General features: G+C 47.9%; 1 protein-coding gene across 2 annotated transcripts in view; it reads right to left on the bottom strand.

Moving 5' to 3' along the window:
- Positions 1–4,339: 4,339 nt before the first annotated feature.
- MIB2 (mindbomb E3 ubiquitin protein ligase 2) overlaps positions 4,340–20,996 on the bottom strand; it is a 41,287-nt gene continuing 24,630 nt past the window's right edge. The window contains exons 6-20 of one of the 2 annotated variants that reach the window (XR_001876534.1): positions 20,081–20,223; positions 18,518–18,625; positions 16,990–17,094; positions 16,151–16,313; positions 15,270–15,403; positions 13,299–13,447; positions 12,499–12,655; positions 11,790–11,944; positions 11,118–11,244; positions 10,503–10,733; positions 9,001–9,179; positions 7,773–7,957; positions 6,938–7,003; positions 5,124–5,732; positions 4,340–5,085 (exon numbers count right to left, since the gene is read on the bottom strand). Coding sequence is in view for 1 of the 2 variants with exons in the window: in XM_017825714.1 (XP_017681203.1) it covers positions 5,491–5,732; positions 6,938–7,003; positions 7,773–7,957; positions 9,001–9,179; positions 10,503–10,733; positions 11,118–11,244; positions 11,790–11,944; positions 12,499–12,655; positions 13,299–13,447; positions 15,270–15,403; positions 16,151–16,313; positions 16,990–17,094; positions 18,518–18,625; positions 20,081–20,223 (2,144 nt within the window). In the remaining variant the exon portion in view is untranslated. Of the gene's footprint in view, positions 5,733–6,937; positions 7,004–7,772; positions 7,958–9,000; positions 9,180–10,502; positions 10,734–11,117; positions 11,245–11,789; positions 11,945–12,498; positions 12,656–13,298; positions 13,448–15,269; positions 15,404–16,150; positions 16,314–16,989; positions 17,095–18,517; positions 18,626–20,080; positions 20,224–20,996 lie in introns of both variants that reach the window. The other variant, XM_017825714.1, reaches the window with a different exon arrangement.

The following is a 20,996-nucleotide window of genomic DNA, read 5'->3' as shown; positions in this document are numbered from 1 at the left end:
AGTTCACTTCCCCCCCTATGCTGGGAATGCTCTGTGCCCATTCACCCAGAAATCCAGCGCCTGTGCATCCAACCCCACCAAGCCACTGGCTGCAGGATGCTCTAAAAACTCTTCAAGTTCAAGCCAAATATTTGTTGAGAAAGCACCTCAGCAGCAAGGCCAGGACAAAGCCCAGTTTTTGGGGCAGTGAAAGCCCGGTGGGGAGAGCTCTTGTGCTGAGGCATTCAGGGCTCACAGACGGAGCTCGTGGAGCCAAGGGGGACACATGAACCCACTGCTGTGCACAAACAACACTCCTGAGAAAGCCTCTGTGCACCTGGATCCACCAGGGCACCAGCTCTGGCCAGAATTCCCAGTGTCACTGGTGAATGTATTCCCCACACTCAGCTCTGAGGGAGCTGCTGCAGCCTCAGAGTTCTGCTGAGCTCGAGAGGTCTCAGGTTCTGGAGTGAGGATATTTGGTTTGGACTCCAGGCAAGGACTGTCATCCTGACTATATTTGGACAGAAAAACATTCCTGGCTTTGGTTTCTGCACAGTGTCTGAAAGCAGTGGAACACATTACACTGAGGGAACCCATATGGTGGGATGGGGAAAGGGAAGGGAGGCAGGCACAGAACTGACTTTGCTTTGTCTTCATGCTCTTGGCAGTGCCCAGGACCTGGATATCTTTTGGAGGGAGCTGGGATTGTCCAAGCAAACAGTCAGGGATGCGTATCCCGAGATCCCTGCATGCACTAAATGTCCCTGGAGCAGCAGGCTCTGACCAGCTGTCAGGAGGGAAGGAATGTTTATGTGGAATGTTGCATAAAACCCACAATGGCCAACTAGAGACTATGGAAAACATAAAGCCCTGGATCATTTGCACAGCACAACATGCTTTCCTTGTTCAGTCACCTCAGCCTGGCTTTGCTCTTTTCACTTAATTGCTGAAATGTTCAAAGGGGGGCTGCTGTGTAATGCACAACATATGGCTCCATTCCCCAGGGCAAGCTTTAGCTCAAATATAAATACTTTTTCACTTCTGTGGATTATTCTTAGTATTTCTCTCCTTTCCTTTATTCAGCACCGTTAACATTAAATGTTATTTTCAGCACTATTTCCAGCATCTCTGCCCCATCCCAGGGCAAAGCCAGCCCTGGTGCCCAGGCCAGGGAGGACACTGGCACTGCTTCACTCAAGTCCCCAAAACAGCACGAGAACAATCCATTACAACAAATATCACAACAATCCACAACAACAAACTTGTGCTTAGAGATGCCACAGAGAGAACAACCATCAGAGCTAGAACTGCAGCTGCCTGACTGTCCCAAGGGAATCTCACCTCTCACGAAACCTCTGGTTTATTCACAGATAAGAGCCCATTATTCAGGATTAAAACAAACCACCCCTGTCAGCTTCCCCCGTTGTGGACTGGGAGTTCTACACGGAGGTGGGAAAGAAGAAGAACCTGATCTCTGACCGTGTCTGATGGCTCAAGGCACGAGGATCAACATCTCATCTCCAGGGCACTGGTCCAAACCCAGCCCCAGGCCAGGAAAGGGGAAAGCACAGGGGTGAACATGATTTACCACAGATCAGCTCCTTGGTGGCCCATGTGAAAAGAATTAGGAAACCCTCATATAGCTCTTATTTTTAAAAGCACTTACAGATTTAGCCCTGCAGCTCACAACCTGGGGGGGTGGGGAAAACAACCCAACATTCCTGCCCGGGGTTCCTGTGGGAATGGCAGTTCAAATTTGTGCTTTTTCAGGGGGTCAGGCACTAAAAAAAGGATTGTATGTGCTGCAACAGGGAGCAGCTTTCCCTGGGGAGGGGGAGAACAATAATGATGCTCTTCAGCCCCCAAACATTCTCCCGCTTTCTGTCGTGCAGCCCCTCGTGATCAGCATCTGCTGATGTTCCTAGAAAAGTCCACGGTCTGATGAATAACAAATGAGCTGAAAACAAGGGCTCGCTCCAGCTGGCAAAGAAAATGGAATATTTTGCTTAACTGTCAGTTGGAGCTGCAGCTCACAGAGGTGCCTGCACTGGCCTGACCTCGTGTGACCAGAGAGCCCTGACCCCAGGCGGGAGCTCAGCCACGGCCACGCTGGATGTCAGGAATGAAAAAGAGGGAGAAATTCAGAAATGAGGGAGAAATTTTTCCTCAAATCACAAAGATAACAAAGTGCATCCACAAGGGAGGAAGAACTGCTTCCCTGCGTGGGGATGGTTTTGTGGTTGGGGCTGTTATTAATGACCTGTAATCCACTCGTGGATGGACCAATCCTCCCGAAATTCTGGGAGCAGCACGGACTAGTGGGAACAGAATCGAAGGAGAGATGGGCTCTTTACCTGACTCTGCCTTTCAACAATCTCCCTCTCTACTCCCTCAGTCTCACGTTGTCTGTAAAACGTGGATTTTTGGTCATGCTTCTGAAGGAAGAGCTTTGGAAACCCCTGTGCCAAGCATGAGACCAGCTGACATCTCATAACTAAAGCTGTGCACCTGAAAAACTCGGGAATATCTAAGGCACAGAGCTGCATTCAGGAGATGACAGAAGCTCCAGTGAAAACCAGGAGCTCCCCAGTTCGTTTGTGGGAGAGCAACTGGAGATAAACATCCAGCAGAAAGGATGCTCACTGTCCACTCCAGTTAAATAATGACAATATTTGCCCTTAAAGGAGCATTTGCTCCTGCTCTGGCACCCCCTTGCCTCCCTTCAGCAGCAAGAACAGCCTCCCTGCTCCTCAAACCAAGAAAACCAACCAGGAGCAAAAGGAGAGAGAGGAGGAGCATCTTCCCCCACCTCTCCTGTCTTATATTCTCCAACTAAATTGGATTCAGGCTCATCAAGGAAGATAAAAGAGCAGGAGTTCCTTCCCTCCTGCAAAGCCTCCCCCTCCCATGGAGCCGAGCCTGGTGTAGGGGGGCAAAGTTTGCCAAAAACATACTTGGTACAAAGGGGCTCCTCCTCCTGTGATCTCCTGTTCCTGGGGCTCCACTGACCATCCTGGTTCTTCTCTGGTGGGTGCAGAAATTCCCCTTCTTCTTACTGGGAAAATGAAAGGGTTAAAATGGTGCTTCCTCAGAAGCAACCACAGCAGGAAAATTCAGGAAAATAAGAGAGAACACACAAAAATAACAGAAAATAAAAGAATATACTCCCAAAACAAACACAACATTTATACAAACCATTTCTGTAGCTCTTAAGCAGGTTTTTTTTTTTGCTGTGCAAAACTCCCAACTTGGCCACACAACGAATTTCAGACATGAAAACAAGCTCAGGAGACCTTAAAATGGAGCTTGAGTTTTGCAAAAAGTTACATCACAAAACTGAGGGGAGCTCTTCTTTCCATACAAAAATCTCTTTTCATTAGACAGGACGAGAAGAAAAAAATAAATAATAATTTTTAAACCACCTCAATTTTCTGCAACAGCTGCACAGCTCCCAAGTCAAAGGCTCCAGTTGTCCTGGGATTTTTTTTTTTTTCCTTTAGGAAAAATAATCACTTGGAAGCCTCTCTTCATTCAGCACCCAAAGAAACTATTAAAAAAAAAAAAAAAAGAAGCAGATGCTCCATGTTGTTTTTCCTGAATAAAATGACACCTTTGGGCTGATACTGAGCACTTTGTCACCTCTGTCCCCTCTCCCCACATTCAACACACAGGATGAAACAGCAGCAGGTTTTACCTTTAGCAAAGTGCTTTTGGATTTATGCAGAGCACAGATTCTGGATTTATGCAGAGGCTTGTAAAAGAAATGTGTTTAAAAAGAAACTCTTAGCGTGGGGCTGGGGTGATGTACAGTCTGGGAAATTATTCACTTGCATCAAATAGTGGAAAAAGCAGCTCCTGGATGATAAAAATGGCTCAAATTTGTACCTTTACACTTGTACACTCTGGTATTGCTGCCCTCCCCCCCAACAAAGCAAACGTTCTGGGGAAGTTTCTGACTTGCTCCAAAGGAATTTCCATGAACACAAACTTCTAGGATATAAGGAAATGAGAATTTCCACCCCTGATTTTACACCAGAGCTGATTCTGCAACTCAGCTTCAGGTTATTTGGGTGTTAAATCCAACCCAAGCAGAGAATTTAGGGGTTAAATCCAATCCATTTTCACAGCCCCCCCCAAAAAAACCTGCTGAAACTGTAACAACTTCAAGTGAACCATCCTGCTGAATACAATCCACAGGAGCCCAGAATTTGTGAAATAACTCTCTCAACACACCACTGGGTTGTAAAGTTAATAAATATCCCTGCAACTGCCACCCACTCCACGGAGCTAAAAAATTCCTTTAGAAGCTTTGCCACCTCTCTGCAAAAGGAACAAAGAGAGCAGAGGAACACAGGAGGTTTTTGCTTGGTTTAAATATTGCTCCAAATACGTAACAAACAGTGTGTTTGGGCATAGTTGTGTCATCAGAGAGCAAACACCCCACACAAACACGTATGTGCACAGACACACACGTGTGGCACACGAGCCACACTTCCACCAACAGCTACTTAACAGGATGACTCAGTGGATAATATTTCTTCACTCAGTTGGAAAACACAATACAGCTGGATCCACATTTCAGCTACTGTTTGTACATTCATTTTAATGCTCAGGAAAATATATACTTTATTTTATTAAGTTTTGCTGCAAAACAAAGAAACAAAAATGAAACCCCCCCCCCTTTTTTTTTTTCTTCCGCTCTCTCGTCTCTTAATTATTAACTATTTATTTTCTTTACACTTTGATTGGAGTATTTAACACCTGCCTTTGGCATTATGGATAGAAAGCTCAGGAGTCTCTGAACACACAGTTGTGCCAAAAAAAAAAAAAAAATAAAATATGGAAGAAGAGTGTCACTTAGAGGTTAGAAATATTTGTTGTAACAACATATTTTCTTCAATCAGTGTTCACTACTTTATCTCTAAGGCACATGCTCTGTCTTTAGGACCTTATTACATCCAGTTTGCCTCTGTTCCGGTGGAGTGGAGTCCACAGGTTCTGGGTTGGAGAGGACACTCTCAGGACATCCCTCCCTACCCCTGGCAGGCAGCTGGGAGAGCTGGGATCTCCTCGGGGGAAGTGCAGCGTGTGCTCTGCCACCTCCTGCCATGGGATAAGGGGTGAGGAACATCCTGCTCCACCTGCCACGGGATGAGGGGTGAGGAACATCCTGCTCCAGTCTCTCCTTCCAGGGCAGTCCAGGGAAATCCACCCCGCAGGGCACTGGCTGTGGTGCAGTCCTGGAGCTGGATGCCAGTGGGGAACATCTCCACATGGAGTTCTGTCCGTCTCTCTGCTCCAAAAGGGCTCTTTTGCCTTGGGCAGACGGGTCAGAGCTGTTCATGATGAAGGAGCAGCACAGGGGAAGGGGTGCCGAGGGGCCACCTCCGACACCAGCTGTGTGTGTGACACCTCCCTCTCCTCCAGGAGGGCTTTGCAGGGAGGAGCCAAACCCCCAAAACGCAACCAAGGAGGGGGCAGAGGGGGGAGGCGGGGGCAGGAGCACCCCTAGACGAAGATGGGGATCCTCTCTCGGATGGCCTGGCGGCAGATGGGGCACACAGTGAGGGCCGTGCTGCAGTCGGGGCAGGAGCCGTGCCCGCACTGGAACACCAGCTTGATCTGGTCGTCGATGCAGATGGGGCAGGTGATCCTCTCCTCCATCTGCCGGTAGCGGCTCTGCAGCTCCTCCATGAGCTTCCTCTGGTCCGTGGATTCCGAGCTGGGGCTGCACTCCACCTCCGTGCTGTCTGCGGGGCACCAGGGAGGGTTAGTCAGGGTCACACTCCGCCCCTAAACTCTCCTCACTGAGCCTTATCCAGGAATTCCTCAAATAAAAGCCCGGGGGATGCTTTTCAGACTTGGCCTGAAAGTGCTGCTTTCCTCCCTTCTGGTTTGTGTGTGTGTGTGTGGGTTTGAGGTGGTTTGGTGGGTTGTGGTTTTTTTTTTGTTTTAAAGGAAACAAAATGTTGGCAGAGATGTCCTGCCTTGGTGCTCTGGAACGTGAGAACGCTCAGAGCTGGGCGGGATGTTCTGCCACGCCAGCCCAGGAATCCTTCCAGTGTTCTCCCTGTTCACATCTGGCACTCCAATTTCTGGTCAAGCCCTTCAGGGCACACATGGTCAAACAAGAAGAAACCACTTGACATGACCTATCTTGACTTTTACACAAATAGGGTCACTCTGTCAACTCTGTGAAATGAAAGAACCCCAAATGCCAGCTTAGGTAAACAGACTCCTCCTGGTTACAGCTTAATTCAGCCCCACTGCTCATATTCTGCTCCTCTAACCCTTGATTAGGGAGCTCTACAATTCAGTATAGATGCCCCTTTCCTCGGCATTCTGGGGCCACTTGCACATCAGTGGTGCAAGGAGTGGTTTCAAATCCATGAAGGTGAAGTGGGTTTGGGGACAAAGCACTGAAGACATCACTGACAGGGAAATCCAGCTGGTATTTTTGGAGACCTTGATGTTCCTCCTCCAGCAAAAATTTGCATGCAAATGTCTCATCTGGAACTGAGCTGAAGAGCCTTATTGAAACAATCCAGCTCAGGGATTCCTGGAGAGCTGGGTAATGCCAGCCCTGCACAGGCACTGTGATTTCAGCCAAGGCACAGGCAAGGCTTGCACAAAATGCAATTTTTCCTTTCTCATAAATTTTCACTGTTAAGCCACCACATGTGAAAACAGACTGGAGGGCCTGATATTTGCTTTCAATGCACAGAATAAGCCAGACCCAGGCAAAGCTTCCTCAAATGTCCTGTCTATGCAGGTTGAGCTTGGCATGTGACACCTGAGATGTTTTTTTTTCCCTCTAAAGGTGGGCAAGGCAACAGGGACACACACACACAAGCCCAAACAAATTAACTCTCTTTGCTATTCCACTGAAAATCATCAATGCCCCTCAAACCCACCCTGTACAGGACCCCTCCCACAGCACTCACAGCAAACATACCTTGTTTCAGCTTTTTGGTTATTGTCACTTGACATTTGATGCACTTCTTCATCCTCCTGGAGCATTCTAGCACAAATGACACGAGAAGAGATCACAGTTAAGCCCCCTGATGTCAGAACAGAGAGGAAAGCAACGGACTCAAGAACACCAGCTTTGAACAACCTGAGGCCTCCCTGGGTGATTAAGAGATTGTTTCTGCACGGAACGAGGTCACAACCTGCTTTTTGTGCCTTAAGTCTCCTGGTTTAATCTTTCCTAGGTCAGTAGCAAACACAACACCTTTAAGTCCCTGATGCTCTGTGGCACTGGCACTGCTGCACTGTGGATCCAAACAGCTCTGGGGGAAAAGGGAGCAGCTCTGGCACACAAAAATCCCAAATTCCCTGGGGTCAGGCTGTGAGTGCCTTGTGAGATAACAAACTTGCTGACATCTTTGAGCAGGCTGCCACTAAAACAACTGAAATGCAAACAGCAGTGAAAGCCAGAGAAGAGGGAAATCCTTCTCAGGAGGTTTTTGATGGATAAAGCACTGACAGCTAGAACTGAGGCACCTGCCTTTCCTTCTCAATCGTGCAGGCATCTACAAGCACAAGTAAAGCTGCCTTGGGTCCCAATCAGCAGGTGGGCAGAACACTCTGTGCTTTTCACAGATAACTTTGGATGTCCTGCCCAAGCTGCTGAAATCATGCTGGGGTTGTTTCAGGACACAAACAACACAATGGCTCACTCTGTGTCCACACAGAGCCTGATTTATGGGAGCCCAGCTAAGGAGGCTGGGCGGTGGAACGGGAAAGAAAAACATGGAAAGAGGGAAAGGAACAGGGGAAGGACTCACCTTCACACACAATACTGTGCTGGCACGGGAAGAAGTGGATGAGCAAGGCCAGCTCTGAGCAGACCAGGCACTCTGTGGGCACGGCCACGCTGGACACGCTGAGGTTGGTCATGGTGTTGGGCGTGGTGTGCACACGGCGAAGGCTGCAGGTGATGGTGGAGCTCTCCGAAGAAACCTGCTGTTCCCTGAAAACAGGAGCGGCACAAAACGTGAGCCACACACCCCAGATCCTCCTTCAGCAGCTTTGTGCTGACCCCTGGCAAACACTCATAAACTTGTGATCCCTCACTCGCCCTACTGGGACCGACTCAGCTGGGATTCTGACTAGTTCTACCTAAAAAGAAAAGAGCAAGGATGGCTCACATTTACACAGGTTGAAAATGCCCTTTTGGAGGGCAGCAGTGAGGTACTGACAGTACAATCAGCTGCTGAAACCAGCATGCTGTTCTGAGAAATGTCAGCCTGAAAGAAATTACATTCCTTAAGCAAAAAAATCCTCAATCCAACATATGCTCCGGTGACAAAATTCTGGTGCAAGATGCTTAAAGGGACACATTTCACCTTTTTTTCCACAGTGGACCAGAGGCATGGCCAGTTACAGCACTGCTGTGTGGTTCCTCCTCCAGCAGTAACAGGACCGAGTCTGTGTCCTCATATCAAACTCTGCTTTCATGTTTGCAAAGTCAAAATGCAAACAAATGTTTCTCAGAACCCGAGATAAAGCCATCTTTGACTGGCTATACTCTCCCTTTTCTCAGCTATTTCTCTTATCAGCTGAAAAACAAGCATTTATCCGGCTCTGGAATGAATTCTGTGGGTTCTGGTGGCCACCCTTTTGCTGCACTTCCTCTCTGCTTAGACTTTAAATACCTGCAACTGCAGAATAAAATGAAAATAAAACAGAACCCAGAACGACTCTGCAAAGTTGCTCTTGGCTTCAGTGGCCAGACTCCTCAGGTTGCCTCAGGGCTCTCTGTTAAATCAGGAGGCTGAGTTTGCACTGAGCAACATTAATCTGCTTTTCCCAGCACTTTCCAATGGCAGCACCCAGCCTCACATAACCCCTCCAGAAACACGGGGCAGCAACCAGCTCCAGAAGAAACAGGAGGTGCTCAGACTGACACCCCAAGTGTTCCAGAGATGCTCCATCCCTCCTGGAAGAGCTGGAGGGAGCACTCTGTGGTTTGCAGGGGAGTTTTACTGCCACTGGCTTGAGCACAAGGTTTACCTGAATTTCTGTGAGAAGTCTTTGACAATCTGGACAATCCTCCCATCTGTAATGAGGTCTAAAGGAGATTTTCCTCTGTGGTTTGCATAATTGATATCTGCTCCTTCTTGTGCTAAGTAGCAGGCAATTGCAGTCCCCACATTCAGCTCTATGTTTCCAAGAAAGCCAGAAGCCTGCAGCTGAAAGATGTGGAGGAACACACTCTGTTAGCACAAAAAGTTTCTGTTACATGGACATGACCTGTATCAAATTCTAAACGAAGTCTTACACCCTGTACTTAAAATTTGAAAGTGCAACTTAGCATTAGCTTTTGAAAACACAAAAAAGATCCTTCAGCACGTAAACAGCAGATTCAAATTTACATTCCAGGGACAAGAGTGCATAAGGCTGGTCCTAACTGGTGATAATCAACACAAATCATAGTAATGGGCATTCACTTCTTCAGGTGGTGAAAAGGAAGCAGGTGAAGACACCACAGCACACACCAGCTGATGAACAGCTGGCCCATGGAGCCTTAAGTGACAAAATTTTTATGCACATGACCCAAATTAAAATCAGCAAATGTTTCCCAATGACTTAAAAGACCAGAGTGTGTAGGTCAGGGCAAATAAAATTGGACATGAAGGACCCTACAGCATCTAGATATGATGTTACTGTAAATAACATTGGGAATGACACACACAGATCCCTCTTTAAGATTTCCTGCATCCAGGACCAGCTGTTGGCTGCCTTTGGCCATGCACTTGAGCCATCAGCTCTTGCTACCACAAGAATGGCAGTTTGGCAACCTGCAGAATGGATGCCCAATGCACTGGGTTTTTCCAAGCACCAGTTAGAAAGGAGGAATGGGTGGTTTTGCTTATTCTGATCATTTGAAAATAAATAAATAAAGAAAAAAAAATCCATGCTGGATTTTCCCGTGCATTAAATTATCCCCATACCCTTGGCATGTGCTGCACTGATTTCTAGAACCCAGGTCTTTATATCCATGAGTAGAGAACAGCACAGGGAAATCCAGTTCAGGCTTTGTAACAACTTTGTCTTTATCCTTCAGCCTGATCCACCTCAACTCTCACACTCTGCTGTCCTCCCGCAGATAACTGGGGTGGCTGTGGTTTGCTGTCCTCATACTTTCCATGCCATCAGACAGAAATGAATTGCTGTGGTCCTGGGGCATGAATTAAACCCAGGACTCTTGGCTCTGCAAGTGGATTCGTGACCTTTCCCATGTCAGGAAAGAAGCACAATGCTAATAAAAATATCGGGGGAGACGGGATGAATTGTTGTCTGACTATGTCGAGTTCCATGCTATAAATTCAAGCACCCCCTCAGAGGACCTATTTGCTTTCCCACAAGCAGGAAGGTTTGTTCCTATTTGTTTCTATGCTCCCCATCTGGACCTGGCTTGCCACAGTTTCCCTGCCTTCCTTCGCCCCCTCGGATCCTGCTGACATTCCAACAGCGAGCCCTGGGTGCTGGAATTCCTCCTGCTCCCAGCTCACCTTGGCAAGGAGGGAGGGCCCCATGTCCCCCTCACGCTTCTCCATGGCCAGGGCCATGAGCTGCTGCCGCTCCAGGGCGATGTGCATGGCCGTGTCCCCGTCCTCGTCCTCGGCGTTGACGTCGCTGCCCTCGCCCACCAGCAGCTGCACCATCCCCACGTGGCCCTGGATCACTGCCAGGTGCAGAGGGGTCTGGTTCCGGTTGTTTCTGAGGTTCAAGTCGCAGCGGCCCTGGAAGGGGAGGGATTGCACCGGAGTGAGCTGGTGCTGCTGGGTTTGGCTGCACAACGGCCCGGCGAGGTCCCGAACCTCGAGTCCGTCTTCACCGGACGTTTTCCAGCAGGCTCCGGTTCCAACCCGCTTTGTTCTGGCCAAGACACCCTTCTCCCCTCTGCCAGTGCCAAAAGAAAACACCCCTGGGAATGTCAACCCTTCTTCTTCAGTCTGGCAAACGATGTCAGCTCTTCAAAGAGACATTTCTGTGAGTCCCAGCAGAAATGTGGGGGGCTGGGAGTGGGGCAGATGGGAGTGGGGCAGATGGGAGTGGGGCAGATGGGAGTGGGGCAGATGGGAGTGGGGCAGATCGTGATGGGTTCGTTTTGCTTTTTTCCTTACCTCTTTGATGAGAATTTCTGCCACTTCCATGTGATTGTTGAGAGCAGCAAGGTGCAGGGCAGTGAAACCATCTTCCTTCTTGGAGTCAACCAGCTGCCGAGCTCTTGCCAGAATCTTCTTTATGGCTCTGGAGTGTTGGAGGTTAACAGAGAGGGAAGAGTTACTTTATCAGGAAAAAAGGGGTTATGGATGTTCATATTTTAATAGGCAGCACCACGAGCTGACACTGGTGATGCAGAGCAGTCCCTCTAACTCACAGATTGAATTACAGGAACACAACAAAAGCCCTCAGTTATCATCTAATAAAGTAATAAAGGGTAAAGTCACACTGCTTTGGAAATAATGAGCAGATTTATCCTTGGAAGAGTTCCAGAGGCTCTCAGTTAGACACAGTCTTTACTACAGACCTTCTCCTGCCCTTCCAAGTGTGAACCCAAACACTTAAGGAAACTAAGCAGACATTTTCAAGCCAAGCTGGGGAGGTAGGAGAGAGATGGGACGGGGAAAGCAGGCAGGAGTTTGCTGTGAAGGCAAGGAGGGCAACAGCTACACCCAGCCACACCTATTTTCTTCCCATCTATCCAGAACTACACCTGCCACCTCGTTACTGCTGAGACAAGCATGAGTTAAGATCTGCAAAAGCCATAAAAATGAAAAAAAAAGGTCACTCACAGCTTGTTGCCTTTCAGAGCAGAATAGTGGAGCAGGTTGAAGCCTTGGCCATTCTGGACAGTGAAGTCTATGTTGGGTACTTCAGTGAGAATCTCAATAACCACTTTGTAATCAAGAGTGATGGCATAATGCAGGGGGGTGTCTCCCTGGGAATCCTGCACATGGACACCCAAGCAGAACACAGGTTACCCACCTCAGGAAGCCAAGGGAAACCACCTAAGAGCTGCTGACATTCCCAGCTACCTTTGAGACACTGACCCAGCACAGTCCAGCCCCAGCACCACACAAGCACAGCCTAAAAATGGGCTGGGTCCAAGCCACCATCACTGCCTGTCTTCAAAAATCTCATCCCTCCTTATTGCTGGCAACAGGAGCGTTGCAACAACAACACCCACTAACAGCAGGTCAGCTCTCACTGTGAGCCCGAGTCCAGCACAGAGACTGTCACTGCACCGAGCTGGGCAGACCCAAACCTGGAATTCCAGAGCACTGAAGGAATACTTCAGTATAAATAATCCTATTTAAAGGAATACTTCCTGTGCAACACACAGCAGTGCATTTTAGGAGAACGACTTTCAAACCCGACAAAGCACCGAGCGGTTTAACACATAAAGAAGCACCTCCTCACCCCCCCAAAAAAAACCCACCAGGAAAAAAAAAAAACTCAAACACCCCTCTACCCCAAATCCCCCCCAAGGTCCAAACTCACCGGGAGGTTGACATCACAGTTGAGCTCACAGAGGGCCCTCACCACATCGGTGAAGCCCTGGCTCACAGCCACGTACAGCGCCGTGCACTTGGCATTGTTCAACAGGTCTGCGCTGGCTCCTTTGCCAATGAGCACACGGGCAACCTCAGCTTGGTTTCTGATGTAAAAGCAAGGAGCAAAACAGGTTAGAGCCGATCCTGTGACAGTAAATTCTTCCTCCTTGAAAAGCAACGGAGCTTCTCGGGTTTTGTATCCCTGAGGCTTCATCCCACTTCTTAGTATTAAAAAAAAGCCCCACACAACAAAACCTTCCTAATTTGTGCTCTAGAATCTGCTCCCACTGTTCTAAATCAACAGGAATTTCTCACTTTTATTGATGAATTCTTCCCTGGTGATGGACAAAACAATTAAAAATTCCATCTTGCTCTGGAAAACACATGCACTTACAGGAACCAACCAACCAACCAAAGTGATTCCAAACCAACCAAACCACCTCCCCCCGACCCCTTGAAAAATATCTAATCACCAAAAGCTCTCTTTCTGACTCAACAAAACCTCTTGTTCTGATTCCCCCCAAAATTCCCAGCATGGAAACCTTGCTGTGGAGGATAAAGGAGTGCGCTAGGAAACGTTCCTGGGGGGCTTAATCTCAAAGACCAATTTCTAATACAGGGTAAAATCAGAGAAAAGCCTCCACCAGCCACACATCCTTCCCACAGACTGTCCATTTATATCCAGAACATAAATTCTGCAGCCCTTTGGATCCTGCACCAAGGGCAGCAAGGAGTCAGGCATCCTACCCGAAAGCCGCGTAGTGCAGCGCCGTGTCCCCCTCGTCGTCCCGCAGGTTGACGCTGGCATGCGCCTGCAGCAAAGCCTTCACCACCTCCAGGTGCCCCTGGTAGGAGGCAATTTGCAGGGCAGTCCTGCCCTGGTTCTTGGCATCGACCTGTGGGAAGGGCAGAGGCACAGCAGATGAGGAATGACCTCGTGCCGGGGCCGGAGCAGGACGGGAGTGGAACAGCTGCAGGCTCCCAACTGCCAGGGATCTGGCTCCACTCCCCGGGCACCAACTCCAAGCTGACCTTGTCCCAGAACGTTTCTGAAGGGGAAGGGGACAGCACATGCAGGCAAGAGGGGAGAAGTGAGAGAACAGAGCCGGGAGCCAGGGCTCTAATTGCAGCTCTCTTGCCAAATCACTCTGTGCCTGCAAGCACAACACTTCTTGCCACCTCTGCCAACAATTCCTCTCCCAAGAGGAAAATGTGTGAGGAAATCAAATTAGCTTTGCATAAGGCTCTGAAGGTGCCAAGTCCCCCATTGTTCTGTGCTGCTGCAGGTACTTCACTGGGCGCAATGGCTGGAGGGGATATCACAGAGCTCAAGTGCTGCAGTGAGATTTGTTGAGAATTAAAGAGACTGAAGAGCAAGGAGAGCCTGTGTGAAAGGCAAGGGAAAAAAAGGGGAAAGCAGCTGTTGCAACCGGTGGGAGGCTAAGGAGAGGAGATGAAGGAGCTACAAAACCTCAGCAGACCAGCAGGGAGAACAAGTTAATGAACAAGTTTTTTTTTTCCCCCCTGCAGTTGGTTCTATGCAGCAGCCAGGGCAGGACAGGCAGGACTTCCCTTGGAACACCTAAATGATGGGAGAGTCATTTTGACAAGGAGGCCACTGTGCTTTTCTTCCATTTGCCCACAAAAGACAATGCTGATAAGCTGGAGAGGCCTTGGCAAGCAATTCCAACCTGCACTAAGTGAGCCTCAAATCCAGCCCCCTCTTGCTGGGTATAACACTCTAAGAGAAATAACTAATTTGTTAAAATATGAGTATCAGAATAGAAACAGAAATCTAATAAAAAAGTAACTAATCACATAATGGATTCCTTACTCCTGGCACTTCCTTATCTGAGATCAATTTGACAAGTGCAGGTATTTGTCTATTATTCCCATCTCCAGAAGCCCCATTAACTTTGTAAAATAAAGAACTATAATAAACACCAGACAACTATCCACTCAATCAGCTTCACAGGGGTTCCTTCACAATTGATCCCACTTTTGCTCCCTCACACATCCAGCTGCTCCCTCACACAGCCTCAACAAAACTTCTTTTTGTTACCAATGGTTTCCAAGGACACTGCTGAAATACTTTGTTCTCTGGTGGTTCTTTTTTTATCTGTTTATAAAGCCTGAACCCCTCCCTGAAGGAGCCTGACAGAGCAGAGATTTCAGGAGACGTGATCCTGAGTTTGGCACTCTGCAAGCACAAAAAATTGTTCAGCAACAAGTCAAGCCCAGTTCTCTGCTCCAGTCAGACATGAGATAAGACACTGCACAGATCTGGGCAGCTTTTCTCTTTCCTGATTCCAACAATATGATTTTGCAAGGTCATCTAAGGACAGACACAGCCAGACACAGCCCATGGTTTCCTTTTCCAACAGAGACTTGGGTATCTCCTCCTGTTTTCATACAGATAAACCCCTCTCCCCCTCATTCTGCAGGTGCAGTGTCCACACAGGAAATCTGGGAAAAGCCAGCTCTGGAAATGTGATGTAAGGACTTAACTCCAGTTCAGATTTAATGCCACAAACTAGAGGCATAAAATATGCACATTTAACCCCAAATTGCAGCAAAATAACCTTCCAGCTCTTAGGAGATATTAATAGGTCTGAAAAATCTATCGTTTTTCTCCCATCCTTCTCCCCAGTGGACCACAAAGTTTTATGACAGAAAAGCAACAAAAAACCAGCCATCCAGGATGTCTCCAGAACTTGCCTTGTCCGGGTATTTCTGCAGGAGCTCCCGGACCTTGGCTGCGTTGTTGAGGGCTGCACAAATGACCAGGCACCCAGCATGCTCTGACTCTGTCTTCTGGGACAGCAGCTTCTCCAGAACAGCCACCAAAGTACCTGAATGAGGAACAGAAAGGACCTGTAACTCCACAATTTTGGGTGCCTGAGAGGACAGAGGTGTCACAGTTCTCCAGACAGAGCAAAGTGAAAAAGTCTGGGCTAGTATCAAGTTGTCCTTGAAGTCTATCTTGAGTGTAAGATCCATCTACAAAGCAAAACAAAACAACCCTGGCAAGTCTTGTCCTCTCTCCCACATGATCCTGACATCTAAAGGATGTAAGTATGGTGAGGCCACAAAAAAAATTTATGAGCAGAAGTACAAAACAGACCAAAAAACCCCTCTCCACATCATGTGATCCTAAATTCAATTTCAGGGTGGATTGGGCAAAATAATTGTGGATTTCACAACACTTCCACACACGGTCCTGGGACTATTTCACAAGCCTTCAACAATTAGTATCCTAGTACAGGAAACAGGATGGACCAGGAAACTGAGACAGAACAAGGCAAACGCTGAACCCAGGGCAGGGCTGTGGTCAGCGCTTCCGAGTCCTAAATTCTCTTTTTTCCTGTTAAGGCCAGCTTTGCTCGCCCAGTAAGGCACAGCTGGTCAGCTTGGCTTGCCCAGTAAGGCACAGCTGGGTTTTATTCTGTATTTTCCTGTTAAGGCCAGCTTGGCTTGCCCAGTAAGGCACAGCTGGGTCTTGGAGCTCTGTCCGGGGAAGAACAGCTGGAGTTTAACACCGCCCAAAGAGCTGCAGCAAAGAGTTCCCAGGTCCCTGAAGGGTCTGACATCTCTCTCACTCTTTGACTCCTTTGCACTCTCTGTGGTCATGAGGTTTGCCTCCTCCTCCCTCTGGTAGGCTGTCAGGCAGGCAGGGTTGAAGGTCCAGGACTGCCCTCCCACCGACACGCGCAGATCTCCGTCCCCGTAGACCTTGATCACCTTCCCGATGTGCCCCAGGGTCTGCAAGGAAAGAGAAGGTGGTTTCTCAAAGGTCTCAGCCCCAAAGCAATGTTTTCTAAGAGGGCTTCCCCAAGCTGCAGCCCTGCTGGGTGAGGAGAAGCACTGGACAGGGACACACTCGCAGGCAGCTCCCACTTCGAGGGCACCAGAGGGTTCTCACCAGTTTTACCCAGAAGGGTTTCCCAGACACCTTACAAATGTCTGGGGAAGCAGGTGGTGAAACAACAAAATGTGGTTTGAAGAACACAGAGAACTGACCAAAGTGGGACTAGGAAAGGTTTCCTCTGGGTGTTTAATTGCTCCTGGAGGAACAATTAACCTGTATCCCACTTTTTAGCCACACTGGTCTGACCATTCTTCCACTTGGACACTTCCCTGACTCATTCCAGAGAATTAGGGAGGGTGTAAGAGGACTTGTTTACTTTGGTCAGCGAAACCTCTTATCTGAGCTGGTGGCAGCCAAACCCTTGGTCAGACTTGCCCTCTCCCTGTTTGCTTTGGGTGCTGCAACACGACTGGGTCACCAGGAGCCAACAGCAGGAGGGAACAGGGACTCTGCAGGGCCCCAGCAAGGTCTGGGCACTCAGTGACCAGCAGGAGTGTCTGGGGGGGGCAGTGCAAGCCCATCACTCTCAGGGATTGCTTGGGCAAACTCCTGGGGCTGGGGTGCACTCACAGGGGCCATCTCGTCCGTCCACTCGCCGTGGCCAGGCTGGAACCGCTTCACTGTCTCCATGTCATCGATCACCCGGACCACATCACCCACCCAGAATGTGTTGAGCTACAAAAAAAAGAAAGTCATAAGCTTTTGGGAGATGAAGCCACAACCCCCCCCCCAAAACAACCCCAGAAACCCAACCAAACACGACACCCATCGACTCAAAAAACACCCACTGGCTCAGAAAACAAGGCACTGCAAACCATTAGTACAACTGTAATCACTGCACTGCCAAAGAAACACAGTCCAAGGGCTGGGGTAACTCTCTTTCAAGCCAAGTGCACATTTAAGTAGGGAAATAATTTGCAACAGACAGTTTTCTAACTTTTTGTTCTTCTTCAAGCCATTTATAATTAACGCCAGTATAAAATTGTGGGGCTTTCCTCGGTCCATCTCCTCACTACACCTGACCTGGCACTGGAGATTTTAATTCACTTTAATAAGGGAGTTAAATCTGTTTTTTATTTAAAAGAGAAAAGGGAAATCAGAGTTTATCTGTTCTGGTAATATGCCAGATGCTCCCTCTGCTCACTGAGCTAAGAAGGGAGCACTGTCAAAACACACTTTTCAAAGCAGACCAGTTCTGTGCAAAACAGTCTGACACTGCATTTTCCCTTGATTTTGGGGTTTTTAGCATTGTGACCTTGTTCAGGTCTTTCAGAATTTTGTGGTCTTCCAGCAGCTTCTTCTATATCTAATTATCTCTGTTTCTAATCATCCACATTTCAAACCTCTGGGGAAGGTCAGAGCTATGAGCTTTAGAAACGCAGACACAAAATTAGAAGAGCTGGATTAAAGACTCAGGTCATCCAGAAGAATCAAAGAGAAGGGAGACGAAGGTGCAAAAAAAGGAGAATAGCACAGAGACACGGGAACAAGGAAGAAAACGAAATGAAAAGGAAGAAAACGAAATCAAAAGGAAGAAAAGGAAATCAAAAGGAAGAAAACAAAGTCAAATGGAAGAAAACGAAATCAAATGGAAGAAAACAAAGTCAAATGGAAGAAAACAAAATCAAATGGAAGAAAACAAAGTCAAATGGAAGAAAACAAAATCAAATGGAAGAAAACAAAATCAAATGGAAGAAAACAAAATCAAATGGAAGAAAACAAAGTCAAATGGAAGAAAACAAAATCAAATGGCAATTATGTGGAAAAAGGTTGAAAGGCAGCTGCAGAAAGATGAGCTACTGTAGGTAAACTGTCATATGAAAGAAGCTGGAATCAAGAAATGGAATTTACCTGAAGAAATTGCATTTAAAATGCAGAAGCTCATAAAACTGGCCAGCCCAGCAGCCCAACTCCCACTGCCTGCAACCATCTGCCTGAGCTCTGATGGGCTGCAGGGAGCTCTGCCCAAACCCACTGTGTTTGGCCCAGCAGGGCATCCCTTCAGCACTTGCTTGTGCCACACCATGTCCCAGCACAGCAGGCTGAAGGACAGCTCTTCCCTGCAGCATTCCCAGCCCTGGCCCAGCCCAGCACGTACCTTGGTCAGGGCTCCAGGATGGAAAGTCCAGCGGGTTTCGCTGTTGAACTGGACCCTCACGTCCCCTCTGTCCGTGATCCTGTGCACGGTCCCTGTCTGGCCAATGAACTTTTGATAGGGGGGAAAAAAAAGTAGGGGAAAGCCCCTAAATAAATCACATTGCTTAACAGTGGGGAAAGCAGGCATAGGTGGCTAAATTACCCAGCATTTCCAATCCACAGACTAACAGAGCTCCCAAACCTGCTTCACAGGAGATGCAGCCATTGTTTGTCTACAAAAGCAGGGAAGGGCTCCTTAAGAAGCTCCTTTAAAGTAGCAGCATATTGGGGGAGGAGGGGGGTAGGAATACAAAGTGCAAAAAATCCTGGAAAATGCAGCACAAATTGTCCTCTTCTCAAATGACAAAGGTGGGCAGAGATCACAACATTGTTCTGCATTATAATACCAGCAAAGCACACTCTGAGAGGGGGAAAAAAAGGGGCATGGCAGAGGAGACAAAATAAAGTCTAGTTGTGTAGTGCAGTGCTCTAGAATTGTTGGTTCTGGCAGGTCCTGAGCAGCTCATAGTTTAGAAGGAGGCAAAAAGGACCAGTTTCTGAAATGACAGGAAGTTACTGTTTTACATCTCGTAAAAATCTGTTTAATATCCCCCTCTACACCTGGATTCACCAACAACAGGAATTCAGGAGCACAGAGGTTTTAACAACCAACAGACACCGGGAACCACACAGCAGCATTCAGAAACTACAGCTTTGGGGATGGAATAAAAAATTCCTGGCTCCACTGGCAGCCTTCTTAAAGTTCCTGCCAGGAGATGCCATGTCCCTGCCTGCCAGGCTGAAAAAAACCAGGAGGCTGATGCTCAGTTAACAGATTTCCACTTTGAAGCTGAAATGACACAGTTTGTCTCGACATTTTAAAGCCTGATTTCAAAAAGCCTGCTCACCTACAGGGCAGGTTGGGCCAGGATACATATATAAAGTGAGTTTTATAATTTTATAGCACTGCTTCATGCTGTTCCACAGTAATAGGTGTCACTTCTATCTTTACTTCCTCTGCTATCTGGGTTTTTTTAGACAACAGGTGACAGCAGAGCGAGAGCTCTTCAATCTAAAGACAAGACAACAGGCTAAGCTCCAAGAATATCATATGGGCTGAGAAATTTTAGCCCTGGCCAGGGACAGAGCCCACTGTTGACAAAACACATAACTTCCATTAGCAAAGAAGCCAAACAAGGAATGGATCCAGAATCCTGAAGAAAAGGTCCAGGGCTCATTTGAAAACAGACAAACCAGCCATTATTTTTTTTGCTCCCAAGACTTCTGAGCAACTCTTGTGCAGGGCTCCACAAGGCAACTGTCACATAAATCCGAGCCTAAAAATAAATCTGACTCCAGTGTCCTACCACTAAAAAAATCTGTATTTGGGCTTCAGTCAACTCAATATAAATGCAGGAGGTACCGTGTTACACAAAGATGTTCTGGTAACTTCCTAACCAGTGCCTACCTGTGCAGGCTGAGACAGTGACTGATACTTCACCCAGAGGAGTAACCAGCCTCATACCTCTGCCATTTTGGGGTTCCAGCCTCCATGGCCCTCCTGCATCTCCCTCAGGATGTCGATGTCCAGCAGGCACTTCACCTTGTCCCCGTGCTGGAATGGGTGTCTGTCTGTGCTCTCCTTCCTCTGCAGCTCAGCTGGCTTTCCTGGGGAGAATAACACCACCCACAGACATGCAGGATGCAATAATACACCTTTGTGCCTCACTGGCTTTGTAACAAGGGCCACAAATTAACATTAATTGGGGTAGAATGGTGTAAAAACACCCCTTTTCTATTTGGGGTATGCCCTAGGCGGAGAAATCAAGAGGATTTAGCTCTAATTCTATGAATTAAGCATGAGGCAGCTCTAACAAGACACATTCTGTCCCTTCCCAGAGCGGGGAATGCCTTTGAAGGACGCCTCTCATGTCATGGCAGACATCAGGAGCTGTTCTTAGCAGCTCAGTCACCCACAACTGGTGTTCAGCAGACACACCCACTCAGCACCCAAAATAAGTTCTCTTCCACAGGCAGCCACATAACTTGCTTTGAGGAGTGCCTTCCCCTCCTACCCTTCCCGTGCAGAGGGAGGCTGCACCACTGGGATAAACTCCCCATCCAACCCTTCCCTTCCCTCGTGCTCTTGCCAAGCTGCTCAGGGAGAGGAAAGAATCAGAAAGGCCTGATTCTGCTGCTGCAAACACAGGAACAGACCCCCTCTTGTTTTCTTTCAGGGGAGCAAAAGATGGACCCTGCAACTCATTAAAATAAACACAACTAAATTATGCATTGGTAAAGAAAAGCTGCAAGTCCAAAAGCACAAACAGTTTCCTTGGTTTCATCAGAGTTAAATGTGAATTGCAGCATGTTGCCAATACAGACATCACCTTTTCCAATCACTTTTTCTAATCTCTCTCTCCCGGGCAAGTATTTGGCAG

This window comes from Lepidothrix coronata, unplaced genomic scaffold (genome assembly GCF_001604755.1).
Source record: "Lepidothrix coronata isolate B3197 unplaced genomic scaffold, Lepidothrix_coronata-1.0 Scaffold122, whole genome shotgun sequence".
In the NCBI taxonomy this organism is placed as follows: domain Eukaryota; kingdom Metazoa; phylum Chordata; class Aves; order Passeriformes; family Pipridae; genus Lepidothrix; species Lepidothrix coronata.
The sequence above is the reverse complement of the archived record's forward strand: the minus strand, read 5'-3'. Positions and strand labels throughout refer to the sequence as shown.